At 57.3% G+C, this 17,917-nt stretch overlaps 3 protein-coding genes across 12 annotated transcripts in view; 2 read left to right on the forward strand and 1 right to left on the reverse strand.

Moving 5' to 3' along the window:
* The window catches only part of SBNO2 (strawberry notch homolog 2), a 51,975-nt gene extending 40,043 nt beyond the window's left edge, over nucleotides 1-11,932 (forward strand). For all 10 annotated transcript variants that reach the window (XM_053999773.1, XM_053999772.1, XM_053999770.1 and 7 more), the window contains 16 exons: nucleotides 1,416-1,498; nucleotides 2,443-2,643; nucleotides 3,005-3,177; nucleotides 3,579-3,710; nucleotides 3,967-4,102; nucleotides 4,417-4,529; nucleotides 5,039-5,110; nucleotides 5,564-5,672; nucleotides 5,909-5,983; nucleotides 6,307-6,450; nucleotides 6,607-6,701; nucleotides 6,818-6,910; nucleotides 7,108-7,239; nucleotides 7,436-7,512; nucleotides 7,906-8,096; nucleotides 8,984-11,932. In XM_053999773.1, the coding sequence (XP_053855748.1) occupies nucleotides 1,416-1,498; nucleotides 2,443-2,643; nucleotides 3,005-3,177; nucleotides 3,579-3,710; nucleotides 3,967-4,102; nucleotides 4,417-4,529; nucleotides 5,039-5,110; nucleotides 5,564-5,672; nucleotides 5,909-5,983; nucleotides 6,307-6,450; nucleotides 6,607-6,701; nucleotides 6,818-6,910; nucleotides 7,108-7,239; nucleotides 7,436-7,512; nucleotides 7,906-8,096; nucleotides 8,984-9,543 (2,386 nt within the window). In that variant the 3' untranslated portion in view covers nucleotides 9,544-11,932. The remainder of the gene's footprint in view (nucleotides 1-1,415; nucleotides 1,499-2,442; nucleotides 2,644-3,004; nucleotides 3,178-3,578; nucleotides 3,711-3,966; nucleotides 4,103-4,416; nucleotides 4,530-5,038; nucleotides 5,111-5,563; nucleotides 5,673-5,908; nucleotides 5,984-6,306; nucleotides 6,451-6,606; nucleotides 6,702-6,817; nucleotides 6,911-7,107; nucleotides 7,240-7,435; nucleotides 7,513-7,905; nucleotides 8,097-8,983) is intronic.
* Nucleotides 11,933-13,146: 1,214 nt separating this feature from the next.
* On the reverse strand, nucleotides 13,147-14,956 carry GPX4 (glutathione peroxidase 4). The gene is made up of 7 exons (XM_053999780.1): nucleotides 14,843-14,956; nucleotides 14,405-14,499; nucleotides 14,103-14,247; nucleotides 13,871-14,022; nucleotides 13,715-13,739; nucleotides 13,356-13,415; nucleotides 13,147-13,281 (listed from the first exon to the last, which is right to left on the reverse strand). The coding sequence occupies exons 1-7, from the start codon at nucleotides 14,939-14,941 to the stop codon at nucleotides 13,249-13,251; spliced, it is 609 nt and encodes a 202-aa protein (XP_053855755.1). The 5' UTR covers nucleotides 14,942-14,956; the 3' UTR covers nucleotides 13,147-13,248.
* Nucleotides 14,957-15,128: 172 nt separating this feature from the next.
* POLR2E (RNA polymerase II, I and III subunit E) lies at nucleotides 15,129-17,715 on the forward strand. The gene is made up of 8 exons (XM_053999779.1): nucleotides 15,129-15,398; nucleotides 15,556-15,730; nucleotides 15,920-16,035; nucleotides 16,417-16,497; nucleotides 16,664-16,722; nucleotides 16,884-16,962; nucleotides 17,098-17,171; nucleotides 17,440-17,715. The coding sequence occupies exons 1-7, from the start codon at nucleotides 15,342-15,344 to the stop codon at nucleotides 17,161-17,163; spliced, it is 633 nt and encodes a 210-aa protein (XP_053855754.1). The 5' UTR covers nucleotides 15,129-15,341; the 3' UTR covers nucleotides 17,164-17,171; nucleotides 17,440-17,715.
* Nucleotides 17,716-17,917: the final 202 nt, after the last annotated feature.

A 17,917-nucleotide genomic window follows, 5' to 3' on the forward strand; every position in this document is an offset into this window, starting at 1 on the left:
CTGCAGAACTGTTTTCTTCCAAGTGACTTCTGCTGCAGGTGGGAGCAGTGAGACATGCCCAAGGCAGCATGAGTCCAGGTTAGGCTGAGCTTTCCTCCCTTGTTGATGGCGGTTTGGGTTGATCTGTGTCACTCCTCTGCCTCCAGCCCATTTCTGAAAACCAAATACAGTTTGGTGACAGTGCACAGGGTAGGTCTGGCAGCTCCTTGGGTGATTTGGCCCCTTGGATTGGTTTCCACATCACAGAACTCCAGTCTAGGGGATGGCATGGTCCCTGGCTGAGTGGTGCTGGAGGAGGGGTCTGTCAGGGGTCCCACTCTGTGTGAATTGCTGCCCATTCCCATGGGCAGCAGCTCTGTGTTCCACAGTCCTGGCCAGATCACCAAGTGTCTCCTGGCATCTGCTCAGCCTCCAAATATGTGTCCAGCACTTTGGGGGATTTCTGGAGGGGAGTGTGCTGGAAAGGAGCAGTTTAAAGATGCTGAGAAATGGGGTTAAAAATAAACATGGTCCTGTGAGTGGATTCCAGCCTACGGCTATTTTCAGGGAGATAGGGAGGGCGAGTGCGGGAAATGAGTGGAATTTCACAGCTGGGAGGCTCCGGAGTGAGTGGTCATTGGGTCCCCCCAGCACACGGGACAAGGGGTCATTTCTGGTGTCACATAACTGCAGTCACAGAGCTCTGTCCTTCTGGGGAGCCGTGTGGTCACTGTCCCCTTCAGGCCCTCATGCCAAGGGTCCTGGAGCTGCCTCCCCAGTTCCAAAGTCTCCCTTTTGTCACCCTGGGGGAGTTGTCATGTCCATTCTCTCATCTGTTGCTTGCTACGTTTGATTTGGGGGTTTTTATTTTTTTTTTTTTTTTCAAGCAGAGCTCAATCAGCACCACCCCATTGCCCTGGGGGTTCATCCACACAGTCGGCATTTAAACATTTGGTCTTTGATTTGCAGAACAGCCCACAGAAACCTTTGATTTTCACCTTTTCTGACTATTTTTTCTTCCATTCACTTGGAACAACTACAGATCCCTGTTCTGTCCCTTGGTTTTGTGGGAAGCAGGGCCACGGCCGGGGAGTGGGAGGACTTTGGTGGAGCATATCTGTTGGATGGCCTGACAGTGGTCTGTGCTCTCAGGGCATGGAGAGGGGCTGGGACACTGGGCCTTATTGGATTTTTGGTGTAACAGTTTCCTAACGTAGTATTTCCCATTTAAAACTCCTTCTTGGTTGTTATATAAAGGACCTGTAGGTCCAAGAGCCACCTTGTACCAAAGGCTGGCTGAGCCCAAGCTGGTGGCCATGGATGGCGTAGATTGACCTCTCTTCCATGGAATGTGGGGCTATCCCAAACACACATTGCTATGTGATAACCAGCACGTGTTGCTGGCAGCTGGAATAAATTTTGCATCTTACTTTCAGAGGCGTCTTTCTATCACTAATTCAGAAGCACTTTCCTTCAACCAAAAGAAAGAGAGAAAAAGGAACTTGCATTAAAAGAAAACGTAAGATCTCCCTCACTCCCAGCCCAGCCCCTGCCTCCTGCCCTGCTGCTGTCCCTTAGGCCACTCAGTTTCTCTGCCTTTTGCCCTTCTCCCCACTTCATGCTTTTTGCTGCTCTCCCTGGTTTTGATTTGCCCTCCTGCACATCTCTCATAGCTCCCTCATCCAGAGGATGGCAGCTCTGGGTCTTCCCCCCTTTTCCTCCCTCTGCTCCACTGCCCTTGCCCTGACCCTTCTCCTCGACCCACACTGGGGGCAGATGGCACAAGGCCTGGCTGGTGTCTGAACCCCTCCTGCAGCAAGGGGGGTCCTCCACAACCCCTTACTTAGAGCGTAGAAGGTGTCCTGAGGAAAAAAATAATTTCCCTGCCAAATTATTTGTTGTGGCTGCAGGTAAGAAGAGTTTTGGGATTTCTCCTCCAGTGGGATGTGGAACAGGGGGAAGAGGGGGTAGCAGCACTGGCAGGTTGTGGAGCAGCCTGTGCTAGCTGATCCATGAACTCTCTTATGCAGAGGGGGCATGTTGTGCTGTGCTTTGTGTCCCAAAACACCAGTACTTTCCTGTGTACTGCACACTCCTCTGGAGGCAATCCCCTGGGATTCCTTCCCTGAGGAGTTGGCACTGCTTAGAGCCAGCCATGTGCCCATCCTGACATGTGCAGCCAACTTCAGCCCTGCTCAGGAGTGCCTTGTTCTTCCTTTCTCTCTCTTCCTTTGTCTTTCCTGCTCTCACTCCCTCCTTAACTGCCACCCCCACACCAGAGGCTCCGTCTTTCTGAGGTCAGACTGTCATTTGGGGTAGGCTCAGCTCTTCTGGGATTCCTCCTCCTCCTCTCTCTGATCTGTCCCTGTCTGCACTGCCCTTCTGCATCTGTCCCTCTGTGCTGCACTGGTGCCCTGCTGGGGCTGGGGCTGGGGCTGTGACCCCGCTCGCTCTCTGGCGCAGGGCGTCCAAGGGGCCGCTGCCCCAAGGCTTTGCGGGGCCCGTGTGACCAAGGGGTCGTCATCAAGATCAGCGATGACAGCAGCACCGACTCCGACATGGGGCTGGACAGCGACCTCACCTCCTCCCCAGAGTCCCTGTTAGAGACGGACGATGTCATCTTTGTGGATCACACGTTCAGCGGCTGCCCTGGCGAGGACAGGGGTGAGCAGGGCAGTGACACAGGGACAGCTGGGGAGGGGAGCACTGTGTCCTGCAGAGACCCCTTCAGGCTTGGGACAGCTTTGTGATCCTAGCTGGATTTTATCCTGGGGGTCACTCTTGGGCTTGTGGGGTGGATCCATGTTCACCCACTGTGATCAGCAAGTGGGAGGGATCTGCCCTGTGTGCTCCTTCCCCCAGCAGAATGGGGAAGCCCAAAGGGAATTCACTCCGTGCTATTTATTGCAGGTCATAGTGCCTTTGTCCAGCAACAGTGCCCCCAGAAACCCTCTGGAACAACTTTTTCCCCCTCTCTGATGTCCAGTTACCAGGGAACTCTAAAATTCTGCCTTTGCCATTGTAGGTGGTTTCCACATGCTGCCTTCCCAGAAAGAGCTGCACAGCCTGAGAGAGCTGAAGGTCGAAAAGATGAAACAGGACCTCCTAGCAAAAGTGAAAGCACTGGGCAAAGAACTACCTCTCAACACCTTGGATGAACTGATTGATTATTTTGGGGGCCCAGAGAACGTGGCCGAGGTACTTCCTTCCCACTGTCAGTGTATTTTGGTGGCACAGGGTGACAGGAAAAGGGGCCAGCAAAGAATCAGAGAATCATGGAATGGTTTGGATGGGAAGGGACCTTAAAGATCATCTCATTCCACCCCTCTGCCCTGGGCAGGGACACCTTTCACTATCCGAGGTTGCTGCAAGCTCCATCCAGTCTGGCCTTGGACACTTCCAGGGATAGGGCAGCCACAGCTTTTCTGAGCAACTTGTGCCCATACAGGGAGAAATTTCTTCCGTTAAAAAAAAAGAATGTTCTTGCTGGCAGAGGGTTTCTTCTCCCTGTGAGAGGAAAAAGCTGTTGGGAATTGACTGGATGGCCTTGCTGGGCTATGTGGTTCCCCACCCTGTAGCAGCCCCTCTCGTGTGTGCAGATGACGGGCCGGAAGGGTCGGGTGGTTCGCAGGTCCGACGGCTCCGTCGTGTTTGAGTCCCGCGCTGAGCAAGGGCTCTCCATAGACCACGTCAACCTGAAGGAGAAGGAGCGTTTCATGCAGGGGGAAAAGGTGAGCTGGGGTCGAGCTCTGAAAACCTGCACAGGACTGAGTGTGTTGATAGGCGGAGGGCAGGGAGGGTGTCTGTGCCTCCCTGTGCCCTGCCAGCCCTCAGGCCGGCGGCTCTCTGTGGGTTTCACCTGCTGGAAGGAGACAAAGCCTCCCAGGTCCCTTCGAGGGCTGGGGCTGCTGTAGTACCTGGGGCTGTTTCTTGAAGCTGTTTAACGTGTTCAGGAACCTCACTCTGTTCTCACTCGTCTCTCTGTAGCTCGTAGCGATAATCTCAGAGGCCTCCAGCTCAGGGATCTCCCTCCAAGCAGACAGACGGGTGAAGAACCAAAAGCGCCGGGTGCACATGACCCTGGAGCTGCCCTGGAGCGCAGACCGGGCCATCCAGCAGTTCGGTGAGGGCTGGGTGTCCCTGGGCACTGCCACCTCCCCCGAGTATGGGCCAGGCTGTGGCATAGGCTCTGGGAGGGTCAGGTGTGGTGGCAACCCAAGGTGGATTTAGGAGTGTCTCTGTTGGGAAGAGAACAGAGGCACAGTCACTGGAGCTGCTAGACTTGGCAGAGCTGGGTTTATAGCCCTGAGCTCTGGGGCAGAGGATGGACTCCCCAGGGTGAGAAAGATGGGCATTATGTGGCTTTTCTGGTTACATTCCCATTCCAGACAGGCCATCCCCACCTCCTGTTCCATCCCTGTTCCCATGTCCCTGTAGGCCGAACGCACCGATCCAACCAGGTCTCTGCTCCCGAGTATGTGTTCCTCATCTCAGAGCTGGCAGGGGAGAGGAGGTTTGCATCCATCGTGGCAAAACGCCTGGAGAGCCTGGTGAGTGCCCACAGCAGAGATCAGCTGTGATCCCAGCATGGCTCTGAGTCCCTCTGAGGAGATTCTGGGTCAGAGCTCTCACCAGTATGGCCACTGTAACTGGGGGGATTGTGTCACCCCTGGCTGAGGCATTGCAGTCATGGAATGCAGAAGGCTTTTAGCATCCTGGGATTTGGGAAAGGAAGCGAGAAGAATATGTAACCCAGGCGTTGGGAGGAGTTTCAGGGGAGCAAGCATCCGCTTCCAGATGCTGCAATTTTCCCACTATTACTGGAGTATACACCCATATTATTCCCAAAAAGCTTACGAAATAATTAATGGAATAATTAGTTTGCTTCTGTTTCATTTTCTTCACTTCTGATAAATCTCCAAATCCTTTGGTAAAGTCTCAGTATTCCAGAGGAACACTGCCTCCCCATGGCACATTTGCAGACATGCCTTTGGCCATCCTTCCCTGGTGTTTTGCAACAGCTCAGAATAAGAAGTTTTTGCTCCATCTGCCTTCCCAGGGTGCCTTAACTCATGGGGACCGACGGGCCACCGAGTCCCGAGACCTCAGCAAGTACAACTTCGAGAACAAGGTGATAGGGCTGGGCCGGGGCAGCGTGGCTGAGAGGATGTTGGAAGAGGTGGGAGAGGGAGCCAGAGCCAGGAGGATCATTGCTAGCATCTGCAGGCAGGACCCAGCCTAGCTCCCAGCTCCTGCAAGCTCAGAGTCATGGTCACGCTGAGGACGCTGCTCCCACCGGGAGCTGGGAAGGGCACCTAGTCCTCTGCCCCCAGGGAAGGGCCTGTACTCCATTCCCCTGGGGACGTGGGAGGCACTGACACTGCTTCCCCCTTGCCTTGTCTGTGGCCTTCCTGGGGCGACAGTGTCACCCTCAGCAGTGTGCGACACTCTAAGCAATATCACCCTCAGCAGTGTATGACACCCTCAGCAGTCTGTGTCCCCTCAGCAGTGACACCCTCAGCAGTGTGTGACACCCTCAGCCCCAGCTCAGCTGCCCATATGTGATTCTGGTCTCCTCCCGCAGTACGGGGCCAAAGCCCTGGACAGGGTCCTGAACACGATCCTCAGCCACACGGAGAACAGAGTTCCTGTGCCCAGGAGCTACAGGAGAGGGGAGGACACCTTTTTCCGTGGTAAGAACATTACCAGCTCCAGGGTTTCTGCTGGATGGGTTGGTCTCAAGTTTGGGATGCCGGAAGAACCGAGCAGGAGGTCAGAGGGAGAAAACAGAGGAGAAAGTGCCACTGGCTTACGATGCCACCCTGACAGGCACGGGGAGGGGCTGAGTTCCTGAAGGGGAAGCAGTCCTGCAGGAATGCTGGTGGGAGGCTTAACCCCAAAATACAAAAGATGTCTTCTGCCATTCCAGAAATGAAGCAAGGGCTCATCTCCGTGGGCATCTGCTGCAGCCAGATGAAGTGTGGCACTGTCTCCGTGGAGAAGGGTACATGTGGAGCTGCTCCTGCCCAAGGCAGGGGGCAGATGGAAGAGATGGGAGTGTCATGGCCTGCCTGACCTCATGGGGTTTGCTGGGCACCTGGGCAAGGTGTTTGCCTTGTGGGGAGGGTCCTGTAGAAGCAGCCTGTGCTGCAGATCGCATGGCTCTGCAGATCCCATGCCCCCCCCAGCTTCCTCACAGGAACAGCCCTTGGACTGGGCTGCTGTCAGAAGGGACATGGTGGGGCTGCTGGGGGGGCGCTTTGGGAGGGGGCTGGTGAGTTCCATGTCCAGCTGCACCACATCACCTGACCCACTGTGCTCTTGCAGACTGCTCCATCACCAAATTCCTGAACCGCATCCTGGGCCTGGAGGTGGACAAGCAGAACATGCTCTTCCAGTATTTTTCTGACACCTTTGACTACCTGATTGAGAAGGACAAGAAGGAGGGCAAATACGACATGGGCATTCTTGGTATGGAGAAGGAGGAGTGGTCACAGCTCTGCCTCCTGCACCCCTGGGGTTCCAGTTCCTCCCTGTGCAGTGTCCCCACCCAGCAGAGATCCTGAAACCCAAGGAGGTGTGCTTTTGGGAGGATGTTCTTTTTAACAGCCTTTTCTCCTTCCACAGATTTAGCCCCAGGAGTGGATGAGATCTATGAGGAGAGCAAGGAGGTTTTCCTGACCCCAGGGCACCCGCAGGATGGGCAGGTTGTGTTCTACAAGGTGGGCACCTGTCTGTGCCTGGTTCTAGGCTGTGCTGAGGGGAGATTTGTGAGGCAGACACTGAGGCACTTGTCCTGCCCCCGGAGTTACAAATTCCTCTGTGTGTCCCTGTTCAGATCAGCGTTGACAGAGGCTTGAAGTGGGAGGAAGCCTATGAGAAGTCGCTCAAACTGACAGGAACCTTTGAAGGGTTCTACCTCTCCTACAAGGTATGTCTCTGGGCTCCGCCAGGGTGGCACCTCAGCTCAGGGGTGATTCCACCAGGAAATCTGCCATGGTGGTATGAGGTCATTCTTCCTGAGGGCTGGAAAATGCCTCCAAGGACCTCCATCCTGGCAGGAAGTGGTTAGTTTAGAGAAATCAGGGGTGGGAGGCTGTGCCTGTGACCATCAGCTGTACCCCACAGGTGCGAGGCAACAAATACACCTGTCTGCTGGCAGAGCAGTGCCGTGGGAAGAACTTCATCCTCTACAAGCCAAATATTGGGAAGCAAAGCCAGCTTGAGAGCCTGGACAGTTTGCAGAAGAAATACCGACGGGTAGATGGAACCTGCATTGTGGGGGCTGGGGGAGGTTGGAAGGGCATTAATTGTAACCCTGTCACAGCTCCTCGTGGCTCTGCTGTGGATGGGCAGGGATGGTGGTAGCATTAGGTGTCCTGACTCCCAGCCCTGGATTTCACATCTCTTCATCCTGGACAGTGGAAAATTCCTAATGCTGAGTGTTTTGCTGCAGGTGCTGCCTGAGGAAGCCAAGGAGCACTGGGAGAGCAGCTACCACTTCTCCTTGAAGAACTGTAACCACGCCGTATGGTAAGGCAGCTGCAGCCCCAGCCTGCCACAGAATCTCAGGATGGTTTGGGTTCGAAGGGACCTTAAATGAAGCTCATCCAGTTCCATGGCAGGGATGGATAGCGAAACCTTCTGCCAGGTTGCTTCATCCAACCTGGCCTTGAGCACCCCCGGGAATGGGGCAGCCACACCTTCTCTGGGCAGCCGGGCCCTCACCACCTTCACAGGGAGGAATTCCTTCCCAATATCCAATTTACATCTCCTCACTTTCAGCTTAAAGCCATTAAGCCATGTCCTCCCCCCTAGGCAGGACCCTGCACCCTGGCAGTGGGGGAGGCTGTGGGGAAGTGAATCCCAGGGGCAGCTCCAGGAGCCTGTGCTAATTCCAGTGGTTTTCTCCCATGGTCCTCGAAGGAACAAGAGCTGCAAGCTGATCCAGGAGGGGAAGGAATGCTTCCAGGGCATGCGCCTGAGGCACTATTACATGTTGTGCGGGGCCCTGCTGCGTGTGTGGAGCAGGATCGCCGGCGTCATGGCTGACATCACCAGCAGCAGCTACCTGCAGATCGTGCGCCTCAAGACCAAGGAGAAGAAGAAACAAGTCGGTGTGTGAAGTGCTGGGAAGAGGAGCAGGGGGAAGGGGTCCAGCTGCCCAGCACCAAGATTCCCTTCTTAAAAGGGGCGTGTTCCAGCACGCGGGGTGGAAGCGCTCACTTCTGAGGTGACCCCTCCTTCCAGGAGGGGAGTTGGATGTGTTGGGGCAGAGGGGGTGAACCAGGCCCATCATCCTCCTCCCAGTGCTGCTGCCCTTTCTCTCTGTCCCCACAATGCCCCATCCCTTCCCAGAGTGCTGCGGGGATGTTATGAACAGAGAGGGGAGAGCTTGGACAAGTCCCTGCCTTTGACAGGTTTCTGGCAGTAGACAGCACCCCAAAACCCACTCTCACTTGCAAGTTCTTAATAATGACCAATCAGGCCATGAATTATTTATTTGAATAGGCCAAGGAAAACAGACAAACAGATTCACTTACTACAAAGGATAAACAAAAGAAACACCACTAGTAGATAAAGGTACTTATGTTACAGCTGGCAAAGAAATAGTATAAATTAAGAGTCACTGAGCAACAAGTGATAGTGGTGTGCAGAGAATGTCTTTAATTTCTCTCAGTCCCCAAGGGAAGTAACTTGATGCCCATGTCTTGGTTGTCAAGGACTCTCCACACACTCAGAAAGCGTATTAGAGATTTCCGATTTCATGAAAGTCATAGCGCTCTTTTATAGTTGTAAAAATGCTTGTGTTCTGCAGTCACTAATTTTCCTTTCTCACACCAAGACAGAATGCTTGTTGCTGGCTAAGGAGGTTTTCTGCTAAGATAATTAATCACATGACAATTCCAGTCTGACTTAGCCACATGTCATGGGGAGATAAGGTTTTGCTGTATTGGGGGTGAAAGGTCCTGCCACAGGGGACTGATGTCTGTTCCTCCCCCAGGGATAAAGATCCCTGAGAGCTGTGTCCACAGGGTGCGGGAGGAGCTGAAGCAGATGGACGAGGACGTGAAGAGGAAGCAGAGCCGGCTGCTCCAGGCCCAGGAGCAGAGCTCACCTTTCTCCCTGCCACTGCACATCCTGCCAGGGCCCGGGCTGCCTCTGCCCTCCCTGTGCCAGGACGAGATCCTGGACTTGACCTACAGCCCTCCCAGCAACAGCATTCCTGACTTGGTGTTGAACCCAGAGACCAGAGCGCTCTGCTTCTCCTCGGAGCCCCCGCTGCAGCCCCAGCAGCACAGATTGTCCTTTGGCTTTGGCCACGCTCCTGGCCTGGAGGGCAGCACAGCCCCCGGCCCCTCACTGCATGAGCCCCCTGCCCTGCCTCCCCCAGCCCCCCTGCAGCAGCCACAGGAGGATTTTCTCCAGCAAGACGGGAATATCAATTTTAGAGAGATCCTGGAGGACATGCTGAGGACGTTCAACGGGCCCGCCCAGGAGAACATGCTCCCCCCGGAGCGCCAGAGCGTGATCCAGTTCAGTGGGCCTTTCCCGGACTTCTGAATGCCAACGGGGAACGCTGCTGTGGATCTGTGTTCTCTGGTGCAGAGGTGAGAGCTGAGGAGCCGTGACTTTTCTTATTGGTTTGGACTGACTCTGCTCTGGTTTTGAGGGAAGAAAAAGCCTGGAGTTCCTTAAAGCGAATTTTATTTATATATAATATCTAGTCAGGCCTGCGCAGGTTTGTATGGAACATGCCCAGGGGGAGCTGAGCAGGTCCTGCTGGGCCCAGGGGCTCTCCTGAGTCCTGCTCACAGGTAAGCGCCCAAGTGGGATTGAGGGGAGACCCCTCCTGTGCCCACCCCTCACAGACTACTGAGTGTCCGAGCCTTCCCCAGCCCTCCAGCCCAGGAGGGTCACGGCCAGGCTCTGGAATGACTTGCTGACTACATGCTGGTCAGTTAGGGAAGAATGGGAGTTCAGCCCCCAGCTTGGGCTGCCCCAGCACTGCTGTGGACCCTGGGGCTGTGCTGGCAGGCTGGGATGAAGGGGAAGGGAATGTTGTCCCAGAGGAGCTGGGAGATGCTGAGCTCAGGTGTCCTCTGGCAGGGCTCAGCAGGTGTAGTGAGAGATCCAAAACTGCCTGTGCTGCCCTTCCCGGGAAGGGACCTTGAGCTGCCTGAGCTCCATGGGAGTGGCCAGAGCTGGCTGCACCCCCACACCCCCTCGAGTCTGTCAGAGTTCAGCGACGCCAGGATCAGCAGGATTCTCCAGAGCAGAAGAGACACATGTCCCCTGTCCTGCACTTTAACCTCACCAGGTTGCCGTGACCAGACGTGCTTTGGCCAGTTTCCTGCTGTCACATGTTGTCCCTTCACCTGGACATCTCGCTGGTCCTGCCACTGTCCTTGGCTGGGCCATGGACCCCGGTCCAGGGGTCTGGGTCAGGGCAGCCCAGCCAGGTTGTGCAGTGTCACTGTCACTGCTGGGGTGTGAAGTGTCTTTGCACTGCCCAGGATGTGCAGAGTCACTGTTCAGGGTGTGCAGTGTCAGTGTCACTGCCTGAAATATGCAGTGTTATTGTCATTGCCCAGGACGTGCAGTGTCAGTGTCACTGTTCAGGGTGTGCAGTGTCACTGTCACCACCCTGGATTTGCAGTTTGGCTGCTCCTGCTGCAACCTCCCCCTCGGATACCAAAGAACAAAGGCTGCTTTGCAAAGCACTGCCCCACCCCCCGCTGCCTCCACCCCAGGACTGAGGGCATCAAAGCGTTTCCAAAAAGTGGCACCGGGATGATTTCAGGCAAGAACCTGGGACCATCCCTGACTGACCTGGCCCTTCCTCAGAGAGCCCTTGGGGAAGGGGGTACGCTGTGCCCTAACAGGGCAGTCTTGAGGGGGCTGGAGCTTCAACAGTGCCTGGTGGTGTCACTTCCTCTGGGCAGACACTCACCCCCATGTCCCCCCAGGGCTCAGAGACTTGCCCAGTGCCCTGTTCGGTGTTGGGAATTGCTCTGGGTCGTGTGTCCAAGTGTTGTGCTCTGGCTGTGGCAGGAGCTGACCCCCAACACCCCGAGGTCACAGACCTGCCCTGGTACCACACAAGTGGGCTCAGTTTGAGGCTACTCTGGTCCCTGAATTTCGTTTTGGGGGGGCCTGTCCTTACCCCCCTCCCTAGCTGGCACCTGCCTCTTAGCACCAGGCCAGGCTCAATCCCTGCAGTCGGGGCCACATTTCACCTCCTTACCTCAAAGTGATCACCAAAGGTGGGGGAGCAACCTGTGCCCCCCAAAGCCCTGCTGCTGCTCCGGGGGCTCCTGCTCTCCCCCAGCTCTGCTTCTCTCGACCCCAGCAGCCTTCCCCGAGCCCAAGCAGAGTTAGGCTTCCCCTCTCCACACCTTCCCCTATTTAAAGCACTGCTTGCTTGAGGCCGAATTCCCAGCAATGAGGGAAAAGGACGCCGGGAAAACCCAGCTCAAAGAGGTTTAAACTCAGGAATAGCGAGGGGGAATTCCCTGCTGGGCACCCTCTGCTGTCACCGGAGCCTTACCTGGTGGCTTTGACCTTAACTTTAAAATATATGCAATCTTCCCTCCCTGGTCTCTGGAAAGACAGAGACCACCTTCAAGGAATCCCTTTCCTGCCCCGATCCCATGTTTTGTCAGGGTTAATAATATGTAATGTTACCTTTTAACTAAATTATTCTGCAGTTGTCCTACTGATTGTATTTTTAATGAGTCCCTGTTTTCTTCCTTGACACCTTTGAGTTGGCACTTTTTAATCTGCTTGTTGTTTGCCCTTGTTTCTATGTATATTTATAATTAAGTTGTACATATGTAAAGAGATTTTTTAGAATATGTGCCTTGGACTAATAATTCCTGAATTTTCTACTTGTCTCAGAAACATAATTTTTCATTCTGCTCAGTAAAAATGGAACAGAAGCCACACGTGAGATTTCTGTAACTCCAGCTCTGTCTATGTCTGTCAGTCTATCCACCTTGCCCCAGGAGCCCAGCTGGTACTTGGATCAGGAATCCCTGGGCCAGCATCCTGCTGGCAGCTGGACTTTGTATCTCCTGTGTCACCAAATCAGTGACATTGAGGGCTGTTGTCCCAAGCCTCCTCCTCTCCCTGGGAGAAGCCACTGCTCATGCAGAGGAGGATCCTGGCTGGATCCAGCCTGGGCACCGGCCTTGGATGAGGCAGCTCCCTCCTGGCTTGGCTGGAAAAATACAGATAAAGGAGCCTCTGTTCCAGCGTGTTCCCCCAGCAGGAACTGCCACAACTCTGGGAATGTCTCATCCAGGCACTGCTGGTCCTGTTATCTCATGGAAGGAGGGCTGGGGTGACCCCCAGTGAGCGATCCCTAAATGTGAGCAGGATCCTCCCAGCATCCCTGATGTGCTGGGCTGGAGGCTCTGCAGGGGTGCCAGACCCTGGGATTTTTCCTGGGGACAGAGTCCCGGAGGGGGCTGTGGATGTGACAGGGAGACCCAGCACTTCCCAGGCCCTGGGAAGAGCTGCAGCAGCATTCCTGCATGGCAGAACCTGAGCTGTCCCTGCCCAGGATGGGACACCAGCCCCTACGGGCTTGGCTGGGCACAGGCATGGCTTCACAATCACCAAGACGCTGCCCCAAGGACGAGGAGGATGATCCTGATCATTGTGGTCAGACATGTCCTTGGCTGCAGGGGATATTTTGCCATGTCCCAACCTGCCTGGGTTCTGTTTTGCAGGAATTTCTCCTGGGCAGGGCTTGCACCACTGCTGGACCCATCCCCTCTGCTGCCCTGCCCTGCCAGGAGGATTCCTGGAGACAGGAGGGATCTCAGGGGGACAAACCTTCCCCAGCTCTGCCTTTGCCCAGGGAGCCCCTCAGGAGCACGCATCATGCCGGATTTGCACTTCCTCCTCTACACTGAGGATTATCCCTGCTTGGCTCAGGAGTTGCATAAGGTCTTGGCTTGCCAGCAAACTCCAGGTTGTCAGCAGGAGCGGCAAAGCAGCCCCAGCCCCAGCCCTGCCCCATCCCACACCGAACACAGCAGCTCATTCCAACGCCTTTATTGCAAGGGGACTCGCTACTGTGAGGGGGCTCCGGCTGCTCCTGCCCGCAGCGGCCGTGGTCCCAGAGCTTCTGTCCAGCAGGTGCACGCCATGGGTCGGGGCTGCCCCACCAGCAGCTGGATTGGAGGCAGCCCGTCATGGGGCTGGAGGAGGCTCCATGGGCAGCAGGGTCGGGACGGGCAGGGGGACAGCGGAGCGGAGCTACAGGTAGGCGGGCAGGTCCTTCTCGATCACCTGCGGGGAAGAGGGGAGCATTGTACCCCGAGAACATCCTTGGCCTTCCCCTCCTCCCCAGCAGCAGCACTTACATAGGGATCTTCCATTGGGCTGTACCTCTTCACCACTTGACCTTCCCGGTTAATGAGGAACTGTAGGAATGAAGCAACCCCTGGTGAGTGAGTCCAGGGCTCCCAGGGAGTTGATGGGGGTGTGGCAGCTGTAGCCCCCACAGACTCACTTCTCCCCTCAGCTGTGCTCTGGGCAGGGAGAGGTTCCCAAGGGTCTCTAGACACAGGAACCCCTTTGGATGCTCCTGCCCTGACACCTGGAGTACCAGCACAGAGCAGAGCCCAGTGTGAGGCTCCCTCCTACATCAGGGACCCCCCTCAGATCCCCAGAGAGACGTGCAGCCCAGAGGAGGCAACCAAAACTACTACAAGTGTCCTACCTTGGTGAAGTTCCATTTTATTGCGCTAGGAGAGAAAAAAACAGGAGTGAGTTTTGGGCAGAAAAGCCCTTCCTCGTGCCCAGCCAGGCCCTGAGCCAAGCCCTCCCTGCTGGCTGCAGGGCTGTGGGTCCCCAGGGCTCTCCCTCCCACACTCACTTGCCCAGAGTGCCTCTCCCTTTGGGCTGCTCCTTCATCCACTTCCAGAGGGGGTGAGCATCATCCCCGTTGACATCGATCTTGCTGTACATGTCGAACTTCACCCCGTAGTTCTCAGCAAATGCCTTGATCTGAGCGTTGTCCCCGGGCTCCTGAGGGGCCGCACCAGGACCGTGAGGGTCCCCGGGCCATCCCAACACTCCCAGGGAACCCGAGCCCCTACCCCCCGTACCTGCTTCCCAAACTGGTTGCAAGGAAAGCCCAGGATACGTAAACCCCTCTCAGCGTATCGGGCGTGCAAGTCGACAAGCTGAGTGTAGTTTACCGCGGTTTTCCCTCACTTGGAGGCCACGTTGGTGATGATACAGACGTCGCCTCTGCAGAGGGGGTGGATGAGCTGCCCTTCCCCGCAGGGCACGGGCAGAGGTCCCTCACCCGCCCCGGAGAGGCGTGAGGGTTACGCAAGAGCCGCCGCGGCTCAACCTCGCCCGGCGCTGCGTTCCGCCACGCCGCGCCCCGGCCCCTCCGTCCTACCGATACTTTTCCAGGGACACGTCGTTGCCATCGATGTCGAGGGCGTGAAAGTCGTAGATGGCCCTGGCCGAGCGCCAGTCATCCGCCTGGGCACACTGCGGGGCGGGCGCGTCATTGCAGAGCGCTGCGCCGGCCCCGCCACCTCCGCGCCCCTGCCAGGCCAGGCCCGAGGCCCGCCGCCCGCCCTGGGCACCCCGCGGGAGAGACCCGGGGCCGGCCCCGGGCGCGGCCCCTGCCGCGCGGAGCGGTCCCGGAGCGGGCCGAGCCGCGGTCCCCGGGCCGAGCCGCGGTCCCGGAGCGGGCCGAGCCGCGGTCCGCGGGCCGAGCCGCGGTCCCGGAGCGGGCCGAGCCGCGGTCCGCGGGCCTAGCCGCGGTCCCGGAGCGGGCCGAGCCGCGGTCCGCGGGCCGAGCCGCGGTCCCCGGGCCGCCCGCACTCACCATGCTCCGCGCCGCGCTCAGCCCTGGTCCCAGCACCGCTCCCGGCGCCGCCGCCCGCGCGCACCGCAGCGCGCTCCGCACCGTGCTGACCCAGCCCATCGCACACACCCCGCCCCTTTCGGGCCTATCAGCCAATCATCGCGCAGAGAGGCGGCCTCGGCGGGATGATGGATGGAAAGCCGACCAATAGGAGGGCAGGGTGGGCGGAGTGGCCGCAGGGGTGTTTATCGGGAGAGACCACGAGGGCGGGGTGTGGAGACAGGTGCCGCGGCCCCCGGGCGGCGATTCCCTCCCGACCGGCCGCGGGTTCCGAACAGAGCCGCAGCCAGCCAGAGACCCACCCCAACAGCAGCAGAGAGATGCCTGTTCCCTTCGGAGCCAGCGGCGGGGGGCAGCTCGCGGCGGACCACATCTCCCAGGAGGCGCCGCGGCCGAGGCCCCCGTGTGCGCGCGGGGTAGGCGGCAGCGCGGGCAGCCCGCGGGGGCCTCAGCGGCAAAGATGGACGACGAGGAGGAGACGTACCGGTTGTGGAAGATCCGCAAGACCATCATGCAGGTCCGGGGAAACGGAGGGACCGGGAGGGCCGAGCCTGGTGTGTGGGGAGTTCCGGCGGCGCTTCGGGGCCGCAGGGTGAGGGTGGGGGACGTGGAGGCCGGTCCGCCTGCCGGTTCCCGGTGCCGGCGCGTTCCTGAGCCCGGTGCTGCTCCCGCAGCTCTGCCACGACCGCGGGTATCTGGTGACCCAGGACGAGCTGGATCAGACGCTGGAGGAGTTCAAGGCGCAGTTCGGGGACAAGCCCAGCGAGGGCCGCCCCCGTCGCACCGACCTGACCGTGCTGGTGGCTCACAACGATGATCCCACCGACCAGATGTTCGTGTTCTTCCCCGGTGAGCAGCGCCTGCCCGGGCGGGGTTCATGGCCTGGGGAGGCTCTCGGTGACCCAGGGTCCGCCTGTGTCCCCAGGGGAGATTCGGAGCACAGGGGACTTTCGGTTGCCCCGGGTCTGGCTGAGCCTTCGCGGGGGGAGCTCAGAGTGCGGGTACTCTCGGTGACTCCGGGTCTGGTTCTTTCCTCAGAGGAGCCCAAGGTGGGGATCAAGACGATCAAGATGTACTGCCAGCGCATGCAGGAGGAGAACATCACCCGGGCACTGATCGTGGTACAGCAGGGAATGACCCCCTCGGCCAAGCAGGTCTGTGGGGACAGAGCCATGTCCCTCCCACTCAGGAGCTGTGAAGGTTTTTCTTGTCTGTTTTTTAGCGTTGCTGTGGGTAAATAAAAGCCCTGAATTGACCTCCAGAGAAAAGCCTGTTGTACCTTAGCACAGGCTCTTTTTTAGCACCCAAATGTGTTTAACCAGAGCAGCTGGTCCTGGTGGCAGTGGCACATCTGAGGGCCCACGAGCAGTCAGGAGGTGGGGGAGGGAAAAAGAGATGTTTCCCTGTTCCAGGAGATCCATGTGCTTGTTCCCAGCCTGCCTGTGTCTGTGTGAGCTCAGGTGCTTACCAAGGAGCAGCTCTGAGCACTGCCAGTGCTGCCCCAGCCACCTCTGAAAAGGGCCTTTTCCTTCCAGTCCCTGGTTGACATGGCTCCCAAATACATTCTGGAGCAGTTCCTGCAGCAGGAGCTTCTCATCAACATCACGGAGCATGAGGTGAGCAGTGGTAGGATGGTCCCTCCCTCATTCTGGCTGCATTCCTGCTGCTCCCAGAGTCCTTCTCCTGGTCTCTGTCTGGGCTGAGGGACACAGTTGTCCTTTTCCCCTCCCAAACACGTTGTGTCCAGTTGTTGCCTCATCTCAGCCTCTCTTGTGTTTGCAGCTGGTGCCAGAGCACGTGGTCATGACAAAGGAGGAAGTAACGGAGCTGCTGGCCCGATAGTATCCTTTGAATGTCCCTCAAGGAAGAGTATCCCTTCATCCTGCTCAGGTACAATGAAATTTGGGCTGAAAACCCTTCCTCCTGCCATGGTTCATTTCTCTTTCATGAGCTGCCAACAGCCCATGGCGTGTCTAGAGCTTCTCCTTGACTCCCAGCACAGCAAACTGAGGGAGAACCAGCTCCCCAGGATCCAGGCTGGGGACCCCGTGGCCCGGTACTTCGGGATAAAGCGTGGCCAGGTGAGAGGAGCAGGCTGAGGCAGCAGCTTCCTGTGGCAGGGCAGGGAGGGGATGATCCTTGAGGGCATTTTGGAGCTCTTGGAGCAGACGAAGTGTCTCCTCCTCCTCTTCCTGAGCTCTGCGTCTGCCTTGCAGGTAGTGAAGATCATCAGGCCCAGCGAGACAGCGGGCAGGTACATCACCTACAGACTGGTGCAGTGACACAGTGGGTAAGGATGAGGGGACCCTCTGCTTCGGGGGGCTCTGGGCAGTGCCAGGGAATGTTCCACGGTCAGTGTGAAGCAGCTGCCTCCAGGGAAACGTCTCAGAGTTTTAAATGGCTCATGGAGGGAGCTGTTGGGAAGAGCAGGGTAAGGCTCCCCTGTCACCTGTGCCTCTGCTCAGGCTGTGCCCATTGGGATTTGGGGTGTTCAGAGGGACCTGGAGCAGGAGCAGGTCAGGGGCAGGAGGTGATTCCCATCCCTCCTTCTCTTCCAGGTGTGAAGAGCTGGGTGGCTCCCACCAGCAGTTCACGGGCGCTCGGAGATTTCTGCACTTCAGAGATGGCCAAGGAACTCCTCTTCCCACGTTGCCTCTCTGCAGCCCCATCACTGGGCCTCATTCCATGTCTTCCAGCTTGGACTTTGTGGTGACCCCTCAGTCCCATCCAGGACTCAGCCATGGAGACCTGGAGCGATGGGAGAAAATGAGTGGGAAAGGCTTTTGCTTCCCTGTTTTATGGGCTCTTGTTTGAAATAAAGGTCTGTATCCTCAGTGCTGTAGTGTTGCTCAGCCTCTCCCTGTGGCAAAGCCTCGAGACTCTGCAAGTTCCCATAATTTTCATTACATTTCGAATCTCTTCCTGCCAGGACTCTGCATCGTGGCTGAGCCCTGCAGAGCCTTTAGTAGCTGTCCTGGGCAGTTTGGAAGCTGCAGTTCAGACTTACCTCATTCCTTCCCTGGTCTCCTGCCCTGT

This window comes from Vidua macroura, chromosome 26, assembly GCF_024509145.1.
Source record: "Vidua macroura isolate BioBank_ID:100142 chromosome 26, ASM2450914v1, whole genome shotgun sequence".
In the NCBI taxonomy this organism is placed as follows: domain Eukaryota; kingdom Metazoa; phylum Chordata; class Aves; order Passeriformes; family Viduidae; genus Vidua; species Vidua macroura.

What these genes read in the sequence shown, in the direction of transcription:
- POLR2E (XM_053999779.1), top strand. Translation starts at nt 15,342, where the DNA reads ATGGACGACGAGGAGGAGACGTACCGGTTGTGGAAGATCCGCAAGACC. An exon ending in GATGTTCGTGTTCTTCCCCG is followed by an intron (nt 15,731 to 15,919) that starts GTGAGCAGCGCC and finishes TTCTTTCCTCAG; the next exon opens with AGGAGCCCAAGGTGGGGATC. An exon ending in TCGGGATAAAGCGTGGCCAG is followed by an intron (nt 16,963 to 17,097) that starts GTGAGAGGAGCA and finishes TCTGCCTTGCAG; the next exon opens with GTAGTGAAGATCATCAGGCC.